Source organism: Poecilia reticulata, chromosome 6 (assembly GCF_904066995.2).
Source record: "Poecilia reticulata chromosome 6, P_reticulata-male-v2, whole genome shotgun sequence".
In the NCBI taxonomy this organism is placed as follows: domain Eukaryota; kingdom Metazoa; phylum Chordata; class Actinopteri; order Cyprinodontiformes; family Poeciliidae; genus Poecilia; species Poecilia reticulata.
This window is the reverse complement of record NC_088835.1, coordinates 19,031,854-19,044,975: the sequence shown is the minus strand read 5'-3', so window position 1 is coordinate 19,044,975 and position 13,122 is coordinate 19,031,854. Positions and strand designations below refer to the sequence as shown.

General features: G+C 37.6%; 1 protein-coding gene across 2 annotated transcripts; it reads left to right on the top strand.

The window, feature by feature from the left end:
• The first annotated feature begins 5,491 nt into the window (after nucleotides 1–5,491).
• LOC103466077 (muscarinic acetylcholine receptor M2-like) lies at nucleotides 5,492–13,010 on the top strand. 2 transcript variants are annotated; one of them, XM_008411426.3, is made up of 5 exons: nucleotides 5,493–5,657; nucleotides 9,674–9,773; nucleotides 10,425–10,649; nucleotides 10,857–11,624; nucleotides 12,610–13,010. In XM_008411426.3, exons 3-5 carry the CDS (start codon nucleotides 10,479–10,481, stop codon nucleotides 12,940–12,942), a joined length of 1,272 nt encoding a protein of 423 aa, XP_008409648.1. In that variant the 5' UTR covers nucleotides 5,493–5,657; nucleotides 9,674–9,773; nucleotides 10,425–10,478; the 3' UTR covers nucleotides 12,943–13,010. The 2 variants fall into 2 exon arrangements, with proteins under 2 accessions (XP_008409647.1, XP_008409648.1); XM_008411425.3 differs by lacking the exon at nucleotides 9,674–9,773 and having other exon boundaries at nucleotides 5,492–5,657.
• Nucleotides 13,011–13,122: the final 112 nt, after the last annotated feature.

Genomic DNA, 13,122 nt, shown 5'->3' with positions numbered 1-13,122 from the left:
AAATTACACACACAAAAAATGACAAGGAATCAGAGGTGATGAAAAACTTGCCTAAGGTCACCAACGGGGGCCAGCAAAGTGGGACGTCTCAACATATGGTGGCTTTCTGCAAGACAGTACTCAAAAGAGAACTACAAATTAAATTTTATTTTACTAATAAATACTTATAGTTTATTATAGTAAAACCGAGAGAAACGATTGCAGACAAATCTTGATAATTGTTAACCAGCAAGTCAGAATCACATTATTGCTTTTTCTTGCTTATGTGGTCACAGCATATTTGTTTCCATAACATGGGTTTGTGCCACATCTCTAAGCTAAAACTGCTAAAACGTAATTTTATTTGCTCATGTTCATTAGTATGTTTTTATGAGGAAAAAAGCACGTTAATGTGTGTCTCTGTGTGATGTGTGATGGACTGGCGACCTTTCCAGGGGTTTCCCCACCTCTGAATGACCACCAGAGACAGGCTGATAGATTAACATTTACTCAGAAAAACAAGGAACTCTAAAAATGGTGCAGTTGATTGATTGAATGAAGGGACCTTGTATTTATTCCAATTTTAATTAATCAGAATTCATTTTATAAAATTGTGCTTTTGGTGTTTGCAGAAATACATTTTTAACACGTCTAAAAACGTTTTTATTTTTTTTGCCCCCACATTTAGTAGCTTTTTAAATTCCAAAATGTGTTTCAGCTTTTGAAACTTGTTGCTGCAGCTGAGGGGAGCTGTAAACACTTTGGTTGTGCAGGCAACATCATGACAACTTAGGCAAATCAGCTCCACTGACGTTTTATTTGTATGCTTTGTGAGAAAATGGCAGACACAGATCATTATCAATGAAACCAACTCAGTTCTAAGGTTTTCTCTTTGCTTTTAGCTTGTTTTATTTTTCTACTTACCCTTTAAGGGTGTAATATCTTTTAGAGGATCCAGGTTTAAAATATTGGAATATGTTTTACAGATGTTGACTTTGAAGAAAATTGGTTGCTCTGGATTTTATTTAGGACTATCTGACTCAAAGGAATCAAAACTGAATGCAGACCACAGTTTTCATCCTTTGTATTTTAAAACCCTTTAAAAGGACATCTTTCATTTTACTCCCATTTCAAATTATGCACTGCTTTGTATTGGTCCATCATTAGAAATCCCAATCAAATATATTCAAATATGTGGTTTTAATCAGAAACAAAATGAGGAAAAATTCAAGGGATATGAGTACTTCCATAAGTGTGGAAGTACTTCCATGTGTGAAGAACCAAAGAGGGAAACAAAAAGCGGAACCCAAATCTGATTTAGGGCTCGGAATTTCTTTTTAATTATTTAGAGAAGGTACGAGCCAAATGGGGGTTGCTCTGATAGGAAAGGCCTGCCGTGCCGCTGTCAGGAGGTGAAGGGATAAGCTCCCAAATGAGGGTTACACCCTGTGGTTGAGCTTTGTGGTGACCACATCCATGAATTCAAATTAGCCCCGGCTCTAAAGCAGTAGAAATCTGCCCAGCCAAAGTAAACAAAGAGGTAGTAAAATATTGTTTTTAAATTATATGACTGAGCATGTGTTAGTTTATTTTATGGGTCATTTGTTTGAATGACTGAGCGCGAGCTGTTTCACAAAAAGTGAAAGAAAAAAAAATCCTGCTCTCCATGTTTTCTCATTTCAGGATCAAACTCAGTTTGATCTCAAATTAAAGTTTGTGTCCTCCTATTACTTGTGTACACACAGGATGGAAAGGGGTTGACATGTGGTCAGAATTCATCTCCTCACTTTACATATGATTTTCTTTGCAGATGACCTCAACATCATGCAAACTAGTGCCATCATTTTTCCACTCGAAATGAACATGGAAAGATTTGTCTTTGCATGCACGGCGCAAGCGTAGTCAGTATATCTGATCCTTTTTATTAATCATCAGCGTGACACCAGTCAGGAGCACCAAAGGCTCGTGTGCGGATTTGTTTTTCTCTGAATGGGGGGGTAGAGGGTGTATTGTTGCTGCCATGGCACAGCCATGTCGGTGTACCCCCAGGCAACAGGAAATGTTTTGACTTTTTTAATAGCGAGAGATAAATGGTGCAATGACGGAACAGCTCATCAGCAAACTAGTGATCCAGTTGCTTCCTGGAGATCAGGGACACAGAGTGAGACTCATTAGTGTGTGTTTATCATCCACTGTGCTGCAGGATGAAGAATTAAAAGTCAGCTAGTGTAAATTATGTAAATTTTGACATCTTTTGCCCCATCTCTTGCACATAATATTCTCAACTGCACTAATGCATTTATTGTTTTATGCTTTTATTACCCGTTTTTAAATTCATTTCAAACAGCTTTTAAAAATGTTTGTTTTAAAATGCTTACTTACTACTTTATGTAAATGTGTTTTTGTTGATTTTTGTTTGTTATAAGATCTATCTCAGTAGTGTGTGTTTAAGTGTTTTTGTTTATATTTCCTTCTTGTTACTGTACAATGGTAAAGTGTCCTCAGGGGTCAACAAATAATGTGTCAATTTTATTGTTTAGTGTTATTATTACCTTAATACAAACTAGTCAGTTCATTTTTTTTTTCACTTTTGAAACTGCTGGACTGGAAATTGGCTGGATTGTGTATTAATGAATAATCCCAACATAGAACATTAAACAAGTAATATTTTAAGTGAAAATTCTTTATTCTGATCACTTTATCTATTTTATAAATCTGATTAATATTATTACTGATTACACTTGATATTTAAATCAAGGATTAAGGTACAGACCTGCTCCAACACACCTGGATCAAATCAGAGGGTCGTCACCTGGTCTTTGCAGACCGACAATTCAGCCATTTTATTCAGGTGTGTTGGAGCAGGGGTGCAGCTAAAGTCTGCATAATAGTAGCTCTCCAGGACTGGACTTGAGCATCCTTATTTTAATGAATAATGAATTATGTTATTTTGAATGAGACAGCTAAATTGCTGTGCTCTGAATACCAAATACCGAAATGACTTTACTAATAACAACTATCAAAAGCGGACAGCCTTGAAACAGGAAGCGATGTCTGAACTCGGAGAATGTTTCAAAGTCATCAAACTCAGCAGGAAGGGATTCACAGATAATTCTTGATCCGAGCCATGATCCTTTCAATAAAACCATCCAGACCCGTCATTTCCTCCCTCTCTTTGGCCACAGTAATTAAGCCTTATACATACGTCACACAATGACAGCGCTGCCATCTCCATGGTAACATATCACCTCCATCTGCCACAAAGGCCTCGTGAAGATTTTGGGTTATTTTCAGAAATGAAAGATTGTGATTGTGATACCAACCAAAAGAAAGGCAAAAAAAATCAGCATGACCCAACAGTACAAGTTTATGTTTAAATGTTAATTAAAACAAGGCTTTGTAAAATATTACAGAATGATTTATTATCAGTTTAATCCACCCACATTTCAACGCGCAATCCCTGACAATAAAATGTGTTTTATTGAGCCTTTAAGTAAGGTACGTGTGAATGCGCAGAGAGAGATCCGTCCTCTAGATGGCAGCAGAGTCATGAAACAACAATCAACATGCATCTCCAGGAAATCTGGGTTTTTCTGAGAATCACTAAAATTGTCTCTTGTTTGCAATTTTTTGCCAAGCCTCAAGGGGCTTTAAGATTTTTTCTGAATTTATGTTGGTCAGGTTGAGATTTGTGAGTGAAAAATGTGAAATCTGGAATACCTCAAATTACATTTTAATCTGAAAGAAGACAAACATGTATTCTCAGGATCCAGAGATCCTATCTACAACAAAAATATGTTTGTCTGAGGGGACCTGAAACATCTATGCATTTTATATTCAATATGCATATTTTTCTTTTTTTTAGCTGCTTTTTAGTGACTAGAGGTATTTGAAATATCAATCACCATTTCTAATGATGAGATAAATTAAAGATAAGAAATGTTTATGGTTTATGTTCCTTTTTCTTTTCTTTTCTTTTTTTTTGCTTTATTTGCTTGATCTGTGTTGATTGACTGGTTAAATTTTTTTAATGAAATATTTCTGGTTTTCAAATCATGAAATGGTTTTGTGTGGAAATTATCTTTAGTGGTAACTCCATCAAAGTAAGACTATCCACCGACCAGGGCAGTCGGCATTTGGCTTTAACCTTTAAGACTTTTAGTCTTAAAGGTTAAAGTCCTGCAGCAGCAGAGAAACAGGGTGGCCCTCTTCTGTTGTCCTCTTCAGTAGAACTTTACCATTTCATTATATTCTACGTTCATTGATGCTTTTTCCTCCTGATTGCCTAGAACTTTGGAAACGAGAGATTATTGTGTTTTTGTGCTGCAGAGGCCAGAGCTCTCAGACATTTCTCCCATTATGTCCTGGTCTCTTGTTAATTTAAACATGCAGCCCTGGCTTGAGGGATTCAGAACAACATGACCCCTCCCTATTTGAACTGTCACTCTCTTTAGCACACACTGGACCCTTCCAGAGGAGGAGTATCATCCACATGCAGGGTACTTTCTGCTGCTCTGTCTACATCATTTACAGCACGAAGGAACAAAACTAAAGCAGCTCATCTCAGTGATTCCCTGTGGACGAGGTGAATCCTCACAGATTTTTGTCACGGTCTTGCAGGTAAGAGCAATCACTGTAAACATTTTGCAAACTTATCATACAACAAATTAGACATATTTTGCTGTCTGCTTGCAAAAATAAGATAAGACCATTGAAAATTAGCGGTTTTAAAAAATGTTAGATTTTTGTCATATAGTTATAGTATTTGCTTGAATGAAAACATTTTAATTTAGGAAATCTGGTACATGAAAGCAAAACTAAATGTTTTAGATCTTGTTTTCTGCAGTGAACTAAATTGTTTCAGCATACCACCAGGAACATAGCCAGAGTCTGGATGCCCCAATTTTCCTGATTCCAGGGAGTATGTCTTCATTAACTTGATTACACTTTAGTAAAGAACACAGAGCTCTTAACTGCCTGCACAAAAAAAAAATCTAATATTTTTACCAAATGTGTTCCCTTTCTTTATATAAATAGTTTCCATGTTAATACTATAATACTATGTCTTTATTCCTCTTTAGTTGTGGATGCACAAACTTGTTTCATGTTACTTACACCTCTGAAAGAGGCTGCATTTCAGCCTGATGTTAAATTTCTCACTGACATTGACACCTCCATGAAAACTACCTAGAAGTGACACCTTATCTTTAATACAAGATATCACAACGACACATGGACATTATCTGATGTCTCTGATCTCTAACCTGTCATAATATAACAGGTTGAAATAGAAAATGAATAAAACTTGTCCATCTTTATAAGCTGTGTGATGTTTTGCGGCTCCAGATTATTTTTCTTTGGATGAAGAAGGGGTAAAGTGGCTCGTGAAGGTTTCAGACGCTTGCCTTTTACTCCTGGGGCACTTCTGATAGCTCCCCGAGAATTGAAACTAACTAGCCAATCACGCGTAGTTGCTAGGAGAAAATAATAAATATTTGGCCAATCAGCATCGCTTAATTTAATGACTTTGGGGCACTCAGAATTTTGCCGCCTGCCACAGTGCGTGACAGTTTTAGGTGACTATGGTGATAAAGTTGATAAGGACTACGACAGAGAAGAGGAAACGTGACTGAATTTTTCATCTTGCATGACATTGCGGATGATTTTACAGATGACGGGTGAGCTACAGTTTCTGTTTTATTAGTTTGAACTTCCATATTGGTCTTTTTTGTTGTTTACTTTTTCTGTTCATTATTTGCCACCGGTTCTTTTGTTTTACATCATGCTTATTTACGGTAGCTCTGGTTAGCATTGTGTTAATGGTGCTCTGGATAAATGTATTTTCTTAATTGTTAATAATAATGTTGCGCTTGTAATGCTGGACAACATGGCTGAAAAAACGTGTCAAGATATAATCGTTTCATGTCAGTCGACATTAATAATTATTGATTCGGTGTTTTTTTCTGTTTGTTTCAAATATCTGAAATATTGACAAATTAATGGCGTGACTTTCCGATTCTGTCCACAGTTTTCACTCCACACAACAGTTTATTTTTAAGCAAGTTATTCAACAGGTTGTTGCTAGGTAACCAAAGAGAGAGTGAGTAGTTGATGTCATAGACATACGTATTCATGTGTATGAGTTCATGTCACCAATTTTGCTTCACTAGCCTTGAGAGGTAGAGCGCAGAGACATGGTTGAGTGGCTCAAGTCTTTCCTCTGCCTACATCCCCCAGAATGCTGTGCGGTTTGTTTAGCGCCGTGATTATTTTATGCGATATCAGTGTGTTAGTTATTTTAAGTAGCAAGGCCTTTGTTGTCTGGTGTCAGAATTTAGCTTGTAGCTCCATGTTAACCTCCACACCAAAAAATACCATAACTTTATTATTTTCAAATTCTTTATAATTGTGTTTATTCTTAAAAATCCCAACATATCACCACCCCAGCTAGCGACAATGAATTCAATAAATAGTTACGGCAAATCGGACATTAAGCGCATGAAACTCTTTTTTTCCCCGACAACAATGAATGCAACACAATGTAACCTGACACCCACTGCTAAGTAGCGGGAAGTGCGAGAGAAGGACAGAGCGCGAGGCAGCAGCATTGATAGATGTATATGTTACTGGACTGGACATGCGCCATTGCTGTCCATTGAGTCAGGAATATTGGTGGTAAGGAAACTACCACAATCACGCAAAGAATCAGAACAACGGACGCGATGCTTAGCAGTTAATTCAACCATAGATAATGGTAATAAGGGCTTCAGATTTCACAAGTGAGGAAAACTTTTAATTTAAAGAAAAGATTGAACAAGTGAGCAGTGGGTCAGTTATACTAGCCTAACTGTTAGCCTGCTACTGACTTTGATAACCTTAACATGTGCTGCGCAGTTCAGTGTGTTTTGGTTCCGTTAGCACTAAAACGGGTCAACCCGCCCACTACGTCATCAGTAGAGCAGCTGTTTAAATCAGCTAATCAACCGCCGCTGTGTTCAGGCGGTTATTTCTGCTCTAGGTGCTCGTTGAGCTGTTATCTGTTGGTTGCCATGGCAACGGGTCCGCGTAAAGCCGACACACAGAGCGAGAAAAGGCAGAATAAAAGTTGTTGGAGCTATTTTTTCTTTATTTTATTATCCATTTGAATTTTGTTACTTTATTCTTAAATTTCTATTTTTTGTATTATTTACAGAGTTTATTTGTAGGTTGATAATTGTTAATTAGATTTTTTTTGTTTTATTATTTTCTTATTTATTTTTTAAATTTAGACAGGAAGTAATGTGGGTCAGTCCACATAGATAAGTGCAGGGGCCTGGAGAAGGACCAGTAGGCATTTGGGTTTGGGGCCGATGGTTTTTAAGAGTGGTAGCATGAGAACAAATGAAAGTTTGATGTCTGTAATTGTTTGGTGAAAGAGGAAAATAAATCATCAAGAACAATCAATATGTCTGAACATTGATTGATTCTTTTGCCTGTGTCTAGAATCTTGACCCCAGCGCCTTAGTAGAGGCTTGGTGGAACTTTTATTGGATGTTTGGCTTTGCGAACAGTCAGAAGTGGTTCTGTTTGGTTTTTCACCTGTTTATCAGCTTTATTGTACCTTTATTGTGGCTCACTGCAGCCACTGCAATTCCTAAAACAAGAGACAAAAACTGAGCTAATCCCCTGTGTTCTAAAAACATGGTGATATTTATAACAGTTGTCAAACTATGGCTCCTACAGCATATTTAAAATAAAACGATTGACCAATATAAGTAGATATTCACCCTTTCTTGTATCTTGACAGAACTAACATAAACTAAACTGTTTATAGATTTATATCATGGAGAATTTATCAAACATCAGTTTTCTAATCTTTATTAATAGATATATCGAATAGCAAATCAATCAATCAATCAAATTTTATTTGTATAGCACATTTCAGCAGCAAGGCATTTCAAAGTGCTTTACATAATTAAAATAAAAACAGAAATAATCAGTGAGAAAGAGAGATTAAAAAAAAAAGAAAGAAGAAGAAATTAAAAACATTAAAGACATAAAAACATGGAAGACATCAAAACCCGCACTCTAACCCTAATTTAGCCATAAGCAACTCTAAACAGGTGAATTTTAAGTTGAGATTTAAAAGCACCCAGTGTTTCAGCTGTTTTACAGTTTTCTGGAAGTTTGTTCCAAATCTGTGGTGCATAGAAACTGAATGCTGCTTCTCCTCGTCTGGTTCTGGTTCTGGGGATGCAGAGCAGACCAGAACCAGAAGATCTGAGGGGTCTAGACGGTTGGTACAGTAATAACAGATCTTTAAGGTATTGTGGTGCTAAACCGTTCAGTGATTTATAAACTAACATCAGTATTTTAAAGTCTATTCTCTGAGCTACAGGGAGCCAGTGTAGGGACTTTAAAACTGGTGTTATGTGCTCTATCTTCCTGGTTTTAGTGAGAACCCGAGCAGCAGCATTCTGGATCAGCTGCAGCTGTTTGATTGATTTATTAGTCAGACCTGTGAAGACGCTGTTGCAGTAATCAATGCGGCTAAAGATGAGATTCTCTAGATCGCGCTGAGACATAAGTCCTCTAATCCTAGAGATGTTCTTCAGGTGATAGAAGGCCGACTTTATGACTGTCTTAATGAGGTTCTGAACGTTCAGGTCAGAGTCCATCACTACTCCCAGGTTTCGGGCCTGATCGCTGGTTTTTAGTTGTAATAACTGAAGCTGTGCACCAAATGATGGTGCTACTAATATTTTTGTGACAGATTTCTCCTTGTCCTGTATTGGGATAAAATAGTTTTCTGGACACAATGCATGTCAATTGATATGCATATCAGTAATGCATATCAATTAGCAGGAGTACGAAAGATGTGAAAATAATTAACTATACTACATTAAATTGTATTTAAGCCTCAGTGTTCCATGAAGCTCATTTTGAAACAATGCAAGTTAAAAACAATATTTCGTATTGTTTTTAATACGAAATATTAAAAACTATATATATATATATATATATATATATATATATATATATATATATATATATATATATATATATATATATATATATATATATGCTGCCACCCCTGAAAAAGTCCCTGCCACCCTCTTGCCACCCCATACATATTTTTCTAGATCCGCCCCTGAATTCACTTGATGTGCACCTATGACTTATATAAAGTACAATGTTTGCAAAATATACATTTATTAAAATAAATGTATGTGTAGATGGTAAATTGACATTACATCACTTGTGCACATGAAATTAATACATTTTAAAAAAGCAACAAAAAAAAAATCAATCGAGATTTTTCTTTCCTAAGAAAATTAAAGATTATTTAGAACAAGAGGTGCTTTTGAAACTTTGTACTTTTATAAATCGTGCCTCATTCATAGCTTCTGCTTTTGTGCAAAAGAACTGCTAATTGTGCCTGCCAATGTGTGGGAGTCAATTACTCTGAATTGCCTTAATTCCCCAGATCTTTACCCTGCTATTATGGTTTGCCTTAATGTGACTATTTCACTCAAATAAATTATAATGTCTGTTTGGTTTAGCTTTATTAGTTTTCAAACTTTAGAATCAGCTTAGTGCATCCATAAGCAGATTATGTATGTACATGTACAGTACAACTCCAGACTCCAAAGCACTAAATTCCCAAAATATTTCTCTGTCCTGTTATATAAACATCTAATTTTATCTGTGACAGAATCGTCCCAGAACCGATCTTTGATCAGTGTGTGATGAAGTTAGAGACCCTGTAATGAAGTTTCATGTTGCTGTAAGAGCAGGAAGAAAACGTCTCTCAGGTACAGTACGATGTTCTCATGAGGCCTAAAGGAGTCACTTACAAGGTTTTAGCAGTAAGCAACTGATCAGCATACAAAACATAATCGTATTGTTTATAGGCTGCATCTCTATTCTTGCTGTTTTTTCCAGCTCAACAACAACTGTAGTGATAGTTCACAGAGTAGAAGAGAGCTCATTATTTTTTGTTGATTTAAAACGGTTAAATCAGTCCTGTAGAAATGTATTATGGAAGCATCTCTATTTTTTATGCAGAAGCTTTTATGCATGTTACCAAACAACACCATGAGTGCCTTGATGTTACATGTGGATCGCCCCAGTGGAAATATGTTTGTGCGCCGCATGACATAGTCTTTCATAACTCAATTAAAACAGCTTGTTTCACAGTATCCTGTTTTTTTAACCTAGTTTCATTTTGGTGTGCCTTATGTAAGTGCTGCCTAGTAAACACTCCGGTTGCAGCCTTTATTCCTGTCACACCTGTGTGTTCTGCTTATGTGGGCCTTGCTTGTTGAAACACTCCCACAGCCTGCACATTGTTTATAACCCGAGTGTAGCACATAATGATCTGTGAAAACAAACATGACAGAACATGAAGGAAAACACAGCTAAACGCAATGATTTATTTCCCTTACAATCTCTGTCATTATCAGGAATTGTGCAGAAATGACTGAAGCCTGAAGACTCTGAGTGCGACATCAGCCAGGATGGAGACTGTGAATGCGTCTTCCATCGTTAACGTGACTGGCAGCAGACGCACCGGCCTCTTTTCAAGGAGCCCATACAATGAAGTGGATATAGTGTTCATCCTGATGGGAGGTGTAGCTCTTAGTATTGTCACTATCACCGGGAACGTCCTGATTATGCTCTCCATAAAGGTTGGGGTCTTCCTTTTTTTAATCTTTCATAATTAATGAGTCTGACTCAACCATCCATTCCTGCACACTTTGAAAACATAACCAGACTTAGAGATAAGAATACAGCGTGTGTTCTTCTGTGCAGGATAATCTAATAGAGAGAACATACATTATACTGCACAAAAAAGATTAGGATCTGACAGCCTGCTCCGTGTCATTGCTTTAAAGGTAAACAAGAACCTGAAGACCGTCGGCAACTACTTCCTGTTCAGTTTGGCCTGTACGGACCTCTTTACCGGGGTCTTCTCCATAAACATTTATGCCATTTACATTTCAATTGGCTACTGGCCTGGGGATACGTTGGGGTGTGACATTTGGTTGACTGTTGATTATGCTGTCGGCCACGCCTCAGTCTTGCACCTGCTCCTCATAAGCTTTGACCGGTACTTCTGTATCACCAAACCCATGACCTACCCAGCACATCGTAGCACCACAATGGCCGTGATGTTGATCACTGCGGCCTGGACCCTGTCCTTCCTTATATGGACTCCCTTAATCTTGTTCTGGGACTTCTTTGAAGAACGGAAACCTGTGCCCCCTAATTACTGCTACTGCCAGTTCATCTTCAACCCATGGGCGACGTTCGTGACTTCCATCTTATTTTTCTTTCTGCCGTTGTGCGTCATGGCCTACTTGTACTGGCGGATCGTGAAGACCAGCTATGACAGCTCGAGGAGGAACAGCAGGAGACCATCAAGTGGAAGTTTATCAGATATTGTCTACCTCCCAAACATCACAACCAAACAAGAAGAGGAGGAGGAGGAGGATGAGGAGGAGGAGGAGGAGGAGGAGGATGCAGCTGCGGAGGAGAAGGAAATGTTGCAGCAGCACAGTGTAGTCTTCAGAGAATTGCAGGTAGACCAGACGGACACTTCATCGAAGACTGTCAGTGCTTCGACTTCCAAAGGATCTAACACATTAAAGAATAGTTCAACTGTGAGTAAAATTCCAACACAGGCACCATCTTCACAGGATTCAGCTACCGATTTAGAGAAATCTGAGACAGGAAGTGTAGTTTAAGTGGCCAACCTTAGAAGCACTCAGTTGTAATTGTAGCTAACTGAGTTTGTGAACCAGCAGAACTCAGACTCAAAAATTAAATTCATAGCATCACATAGTAGCTGTCGTAACAAAGCAGTCTAACTATGAAGATTGTTCTTTGCACCAGCTCCTTAAAATCTTAAACTTAAATGTTAAAACAATTTAAAATCCTTGAATTTATCTGCTAAAAACACTTAGTCATTGTCATTCTGAATAAACAAATGTTAAATTTCTAAATTAGTGCTCTGTTATAATATTAGCATTTATGGGGCCCCTGCAGGTCTTAGGGGCCTTAAGGAGCTGCTGACTTTATTTGGATATAACAGAAGTGTAAATAATTTATATTTTCTGATTTGTTGTTTTTAAGACTATTTTTGTGGGTTTACATATTGTCGACAATGTCTTCCAGTAACATAACAACCCAGTAATATTTTTACATTTCCTGTCAACATCAACAAAAACACGGTGGGTTGTTGGTAGAATGCCTTGGCGCCTCGACAGTCCCTGTAGCAGTACGACAGCTTTATGTTAAAGTGGGTATGGAGAGTCAGACCCTATAGAGCCTACTATAGTTGGTTTTGCTCAGTTTACACTGCCAAGTTATGACTATAAAATAATTTCTAAAATTGTAGTATGTGTTTACCTATTCAAGTTAAAATCTGCAGTAAAAGAAATTAGTTAAAATCTCATACAGTAAGTAATTTACTCCGTTTTGTAGTAGCCTTTAAACCTTTTTTAAGATTCTTAATTTGTAAATACTTGACATTTGTTTGAAGAGGAATAATTATTATTCATAATGCAGTAAACAAGAAACAAACACAACTTTGGAACCTAAAAATAGTCAACATGGAAACCTTCATCTTCTCCTCTCGTCCCTCAGGTTTCTTGTCGTAATACGAACATACAAATTATTGATAAGTGGAGAAAGAGGTACAGTACTAGCAGGGAGAAAAAAGTGACGCGCACCATCATGGCCGTCATGATTGCTTTTATCATCTCATGGACGCCTTACCACGTGGTGGTCATTCTCTTCACACTCTGCAACGCCTGCGTCCCAGATACAGTGTGGGGCGCAACGTACTGGCTCTGCTACTTCAACAGCACCGTCAACCCCGCCTGCTACGCTCTCTGCAACGACACCTTCAAGATCACCTTCAAGCAACTGCTCCTGTGCCAGTACAAGAACATTCGGGGACAATCGTTGCACGCCTAGAACGGAGCTGAAGCTCACAGATTCCCTTAATGAAAATAAAGGTAAAAGCTGAAACAGCCAAAAATGGATTCTGTTGGTTCCTGCGCACCTTCTTTTAAAGTATGGAAAATTGTCTGTGTACTTTATTATACTTTAACAAAAACCTGCTACTGTTTTTAATTCCCAAAAGATTTTTTAGCT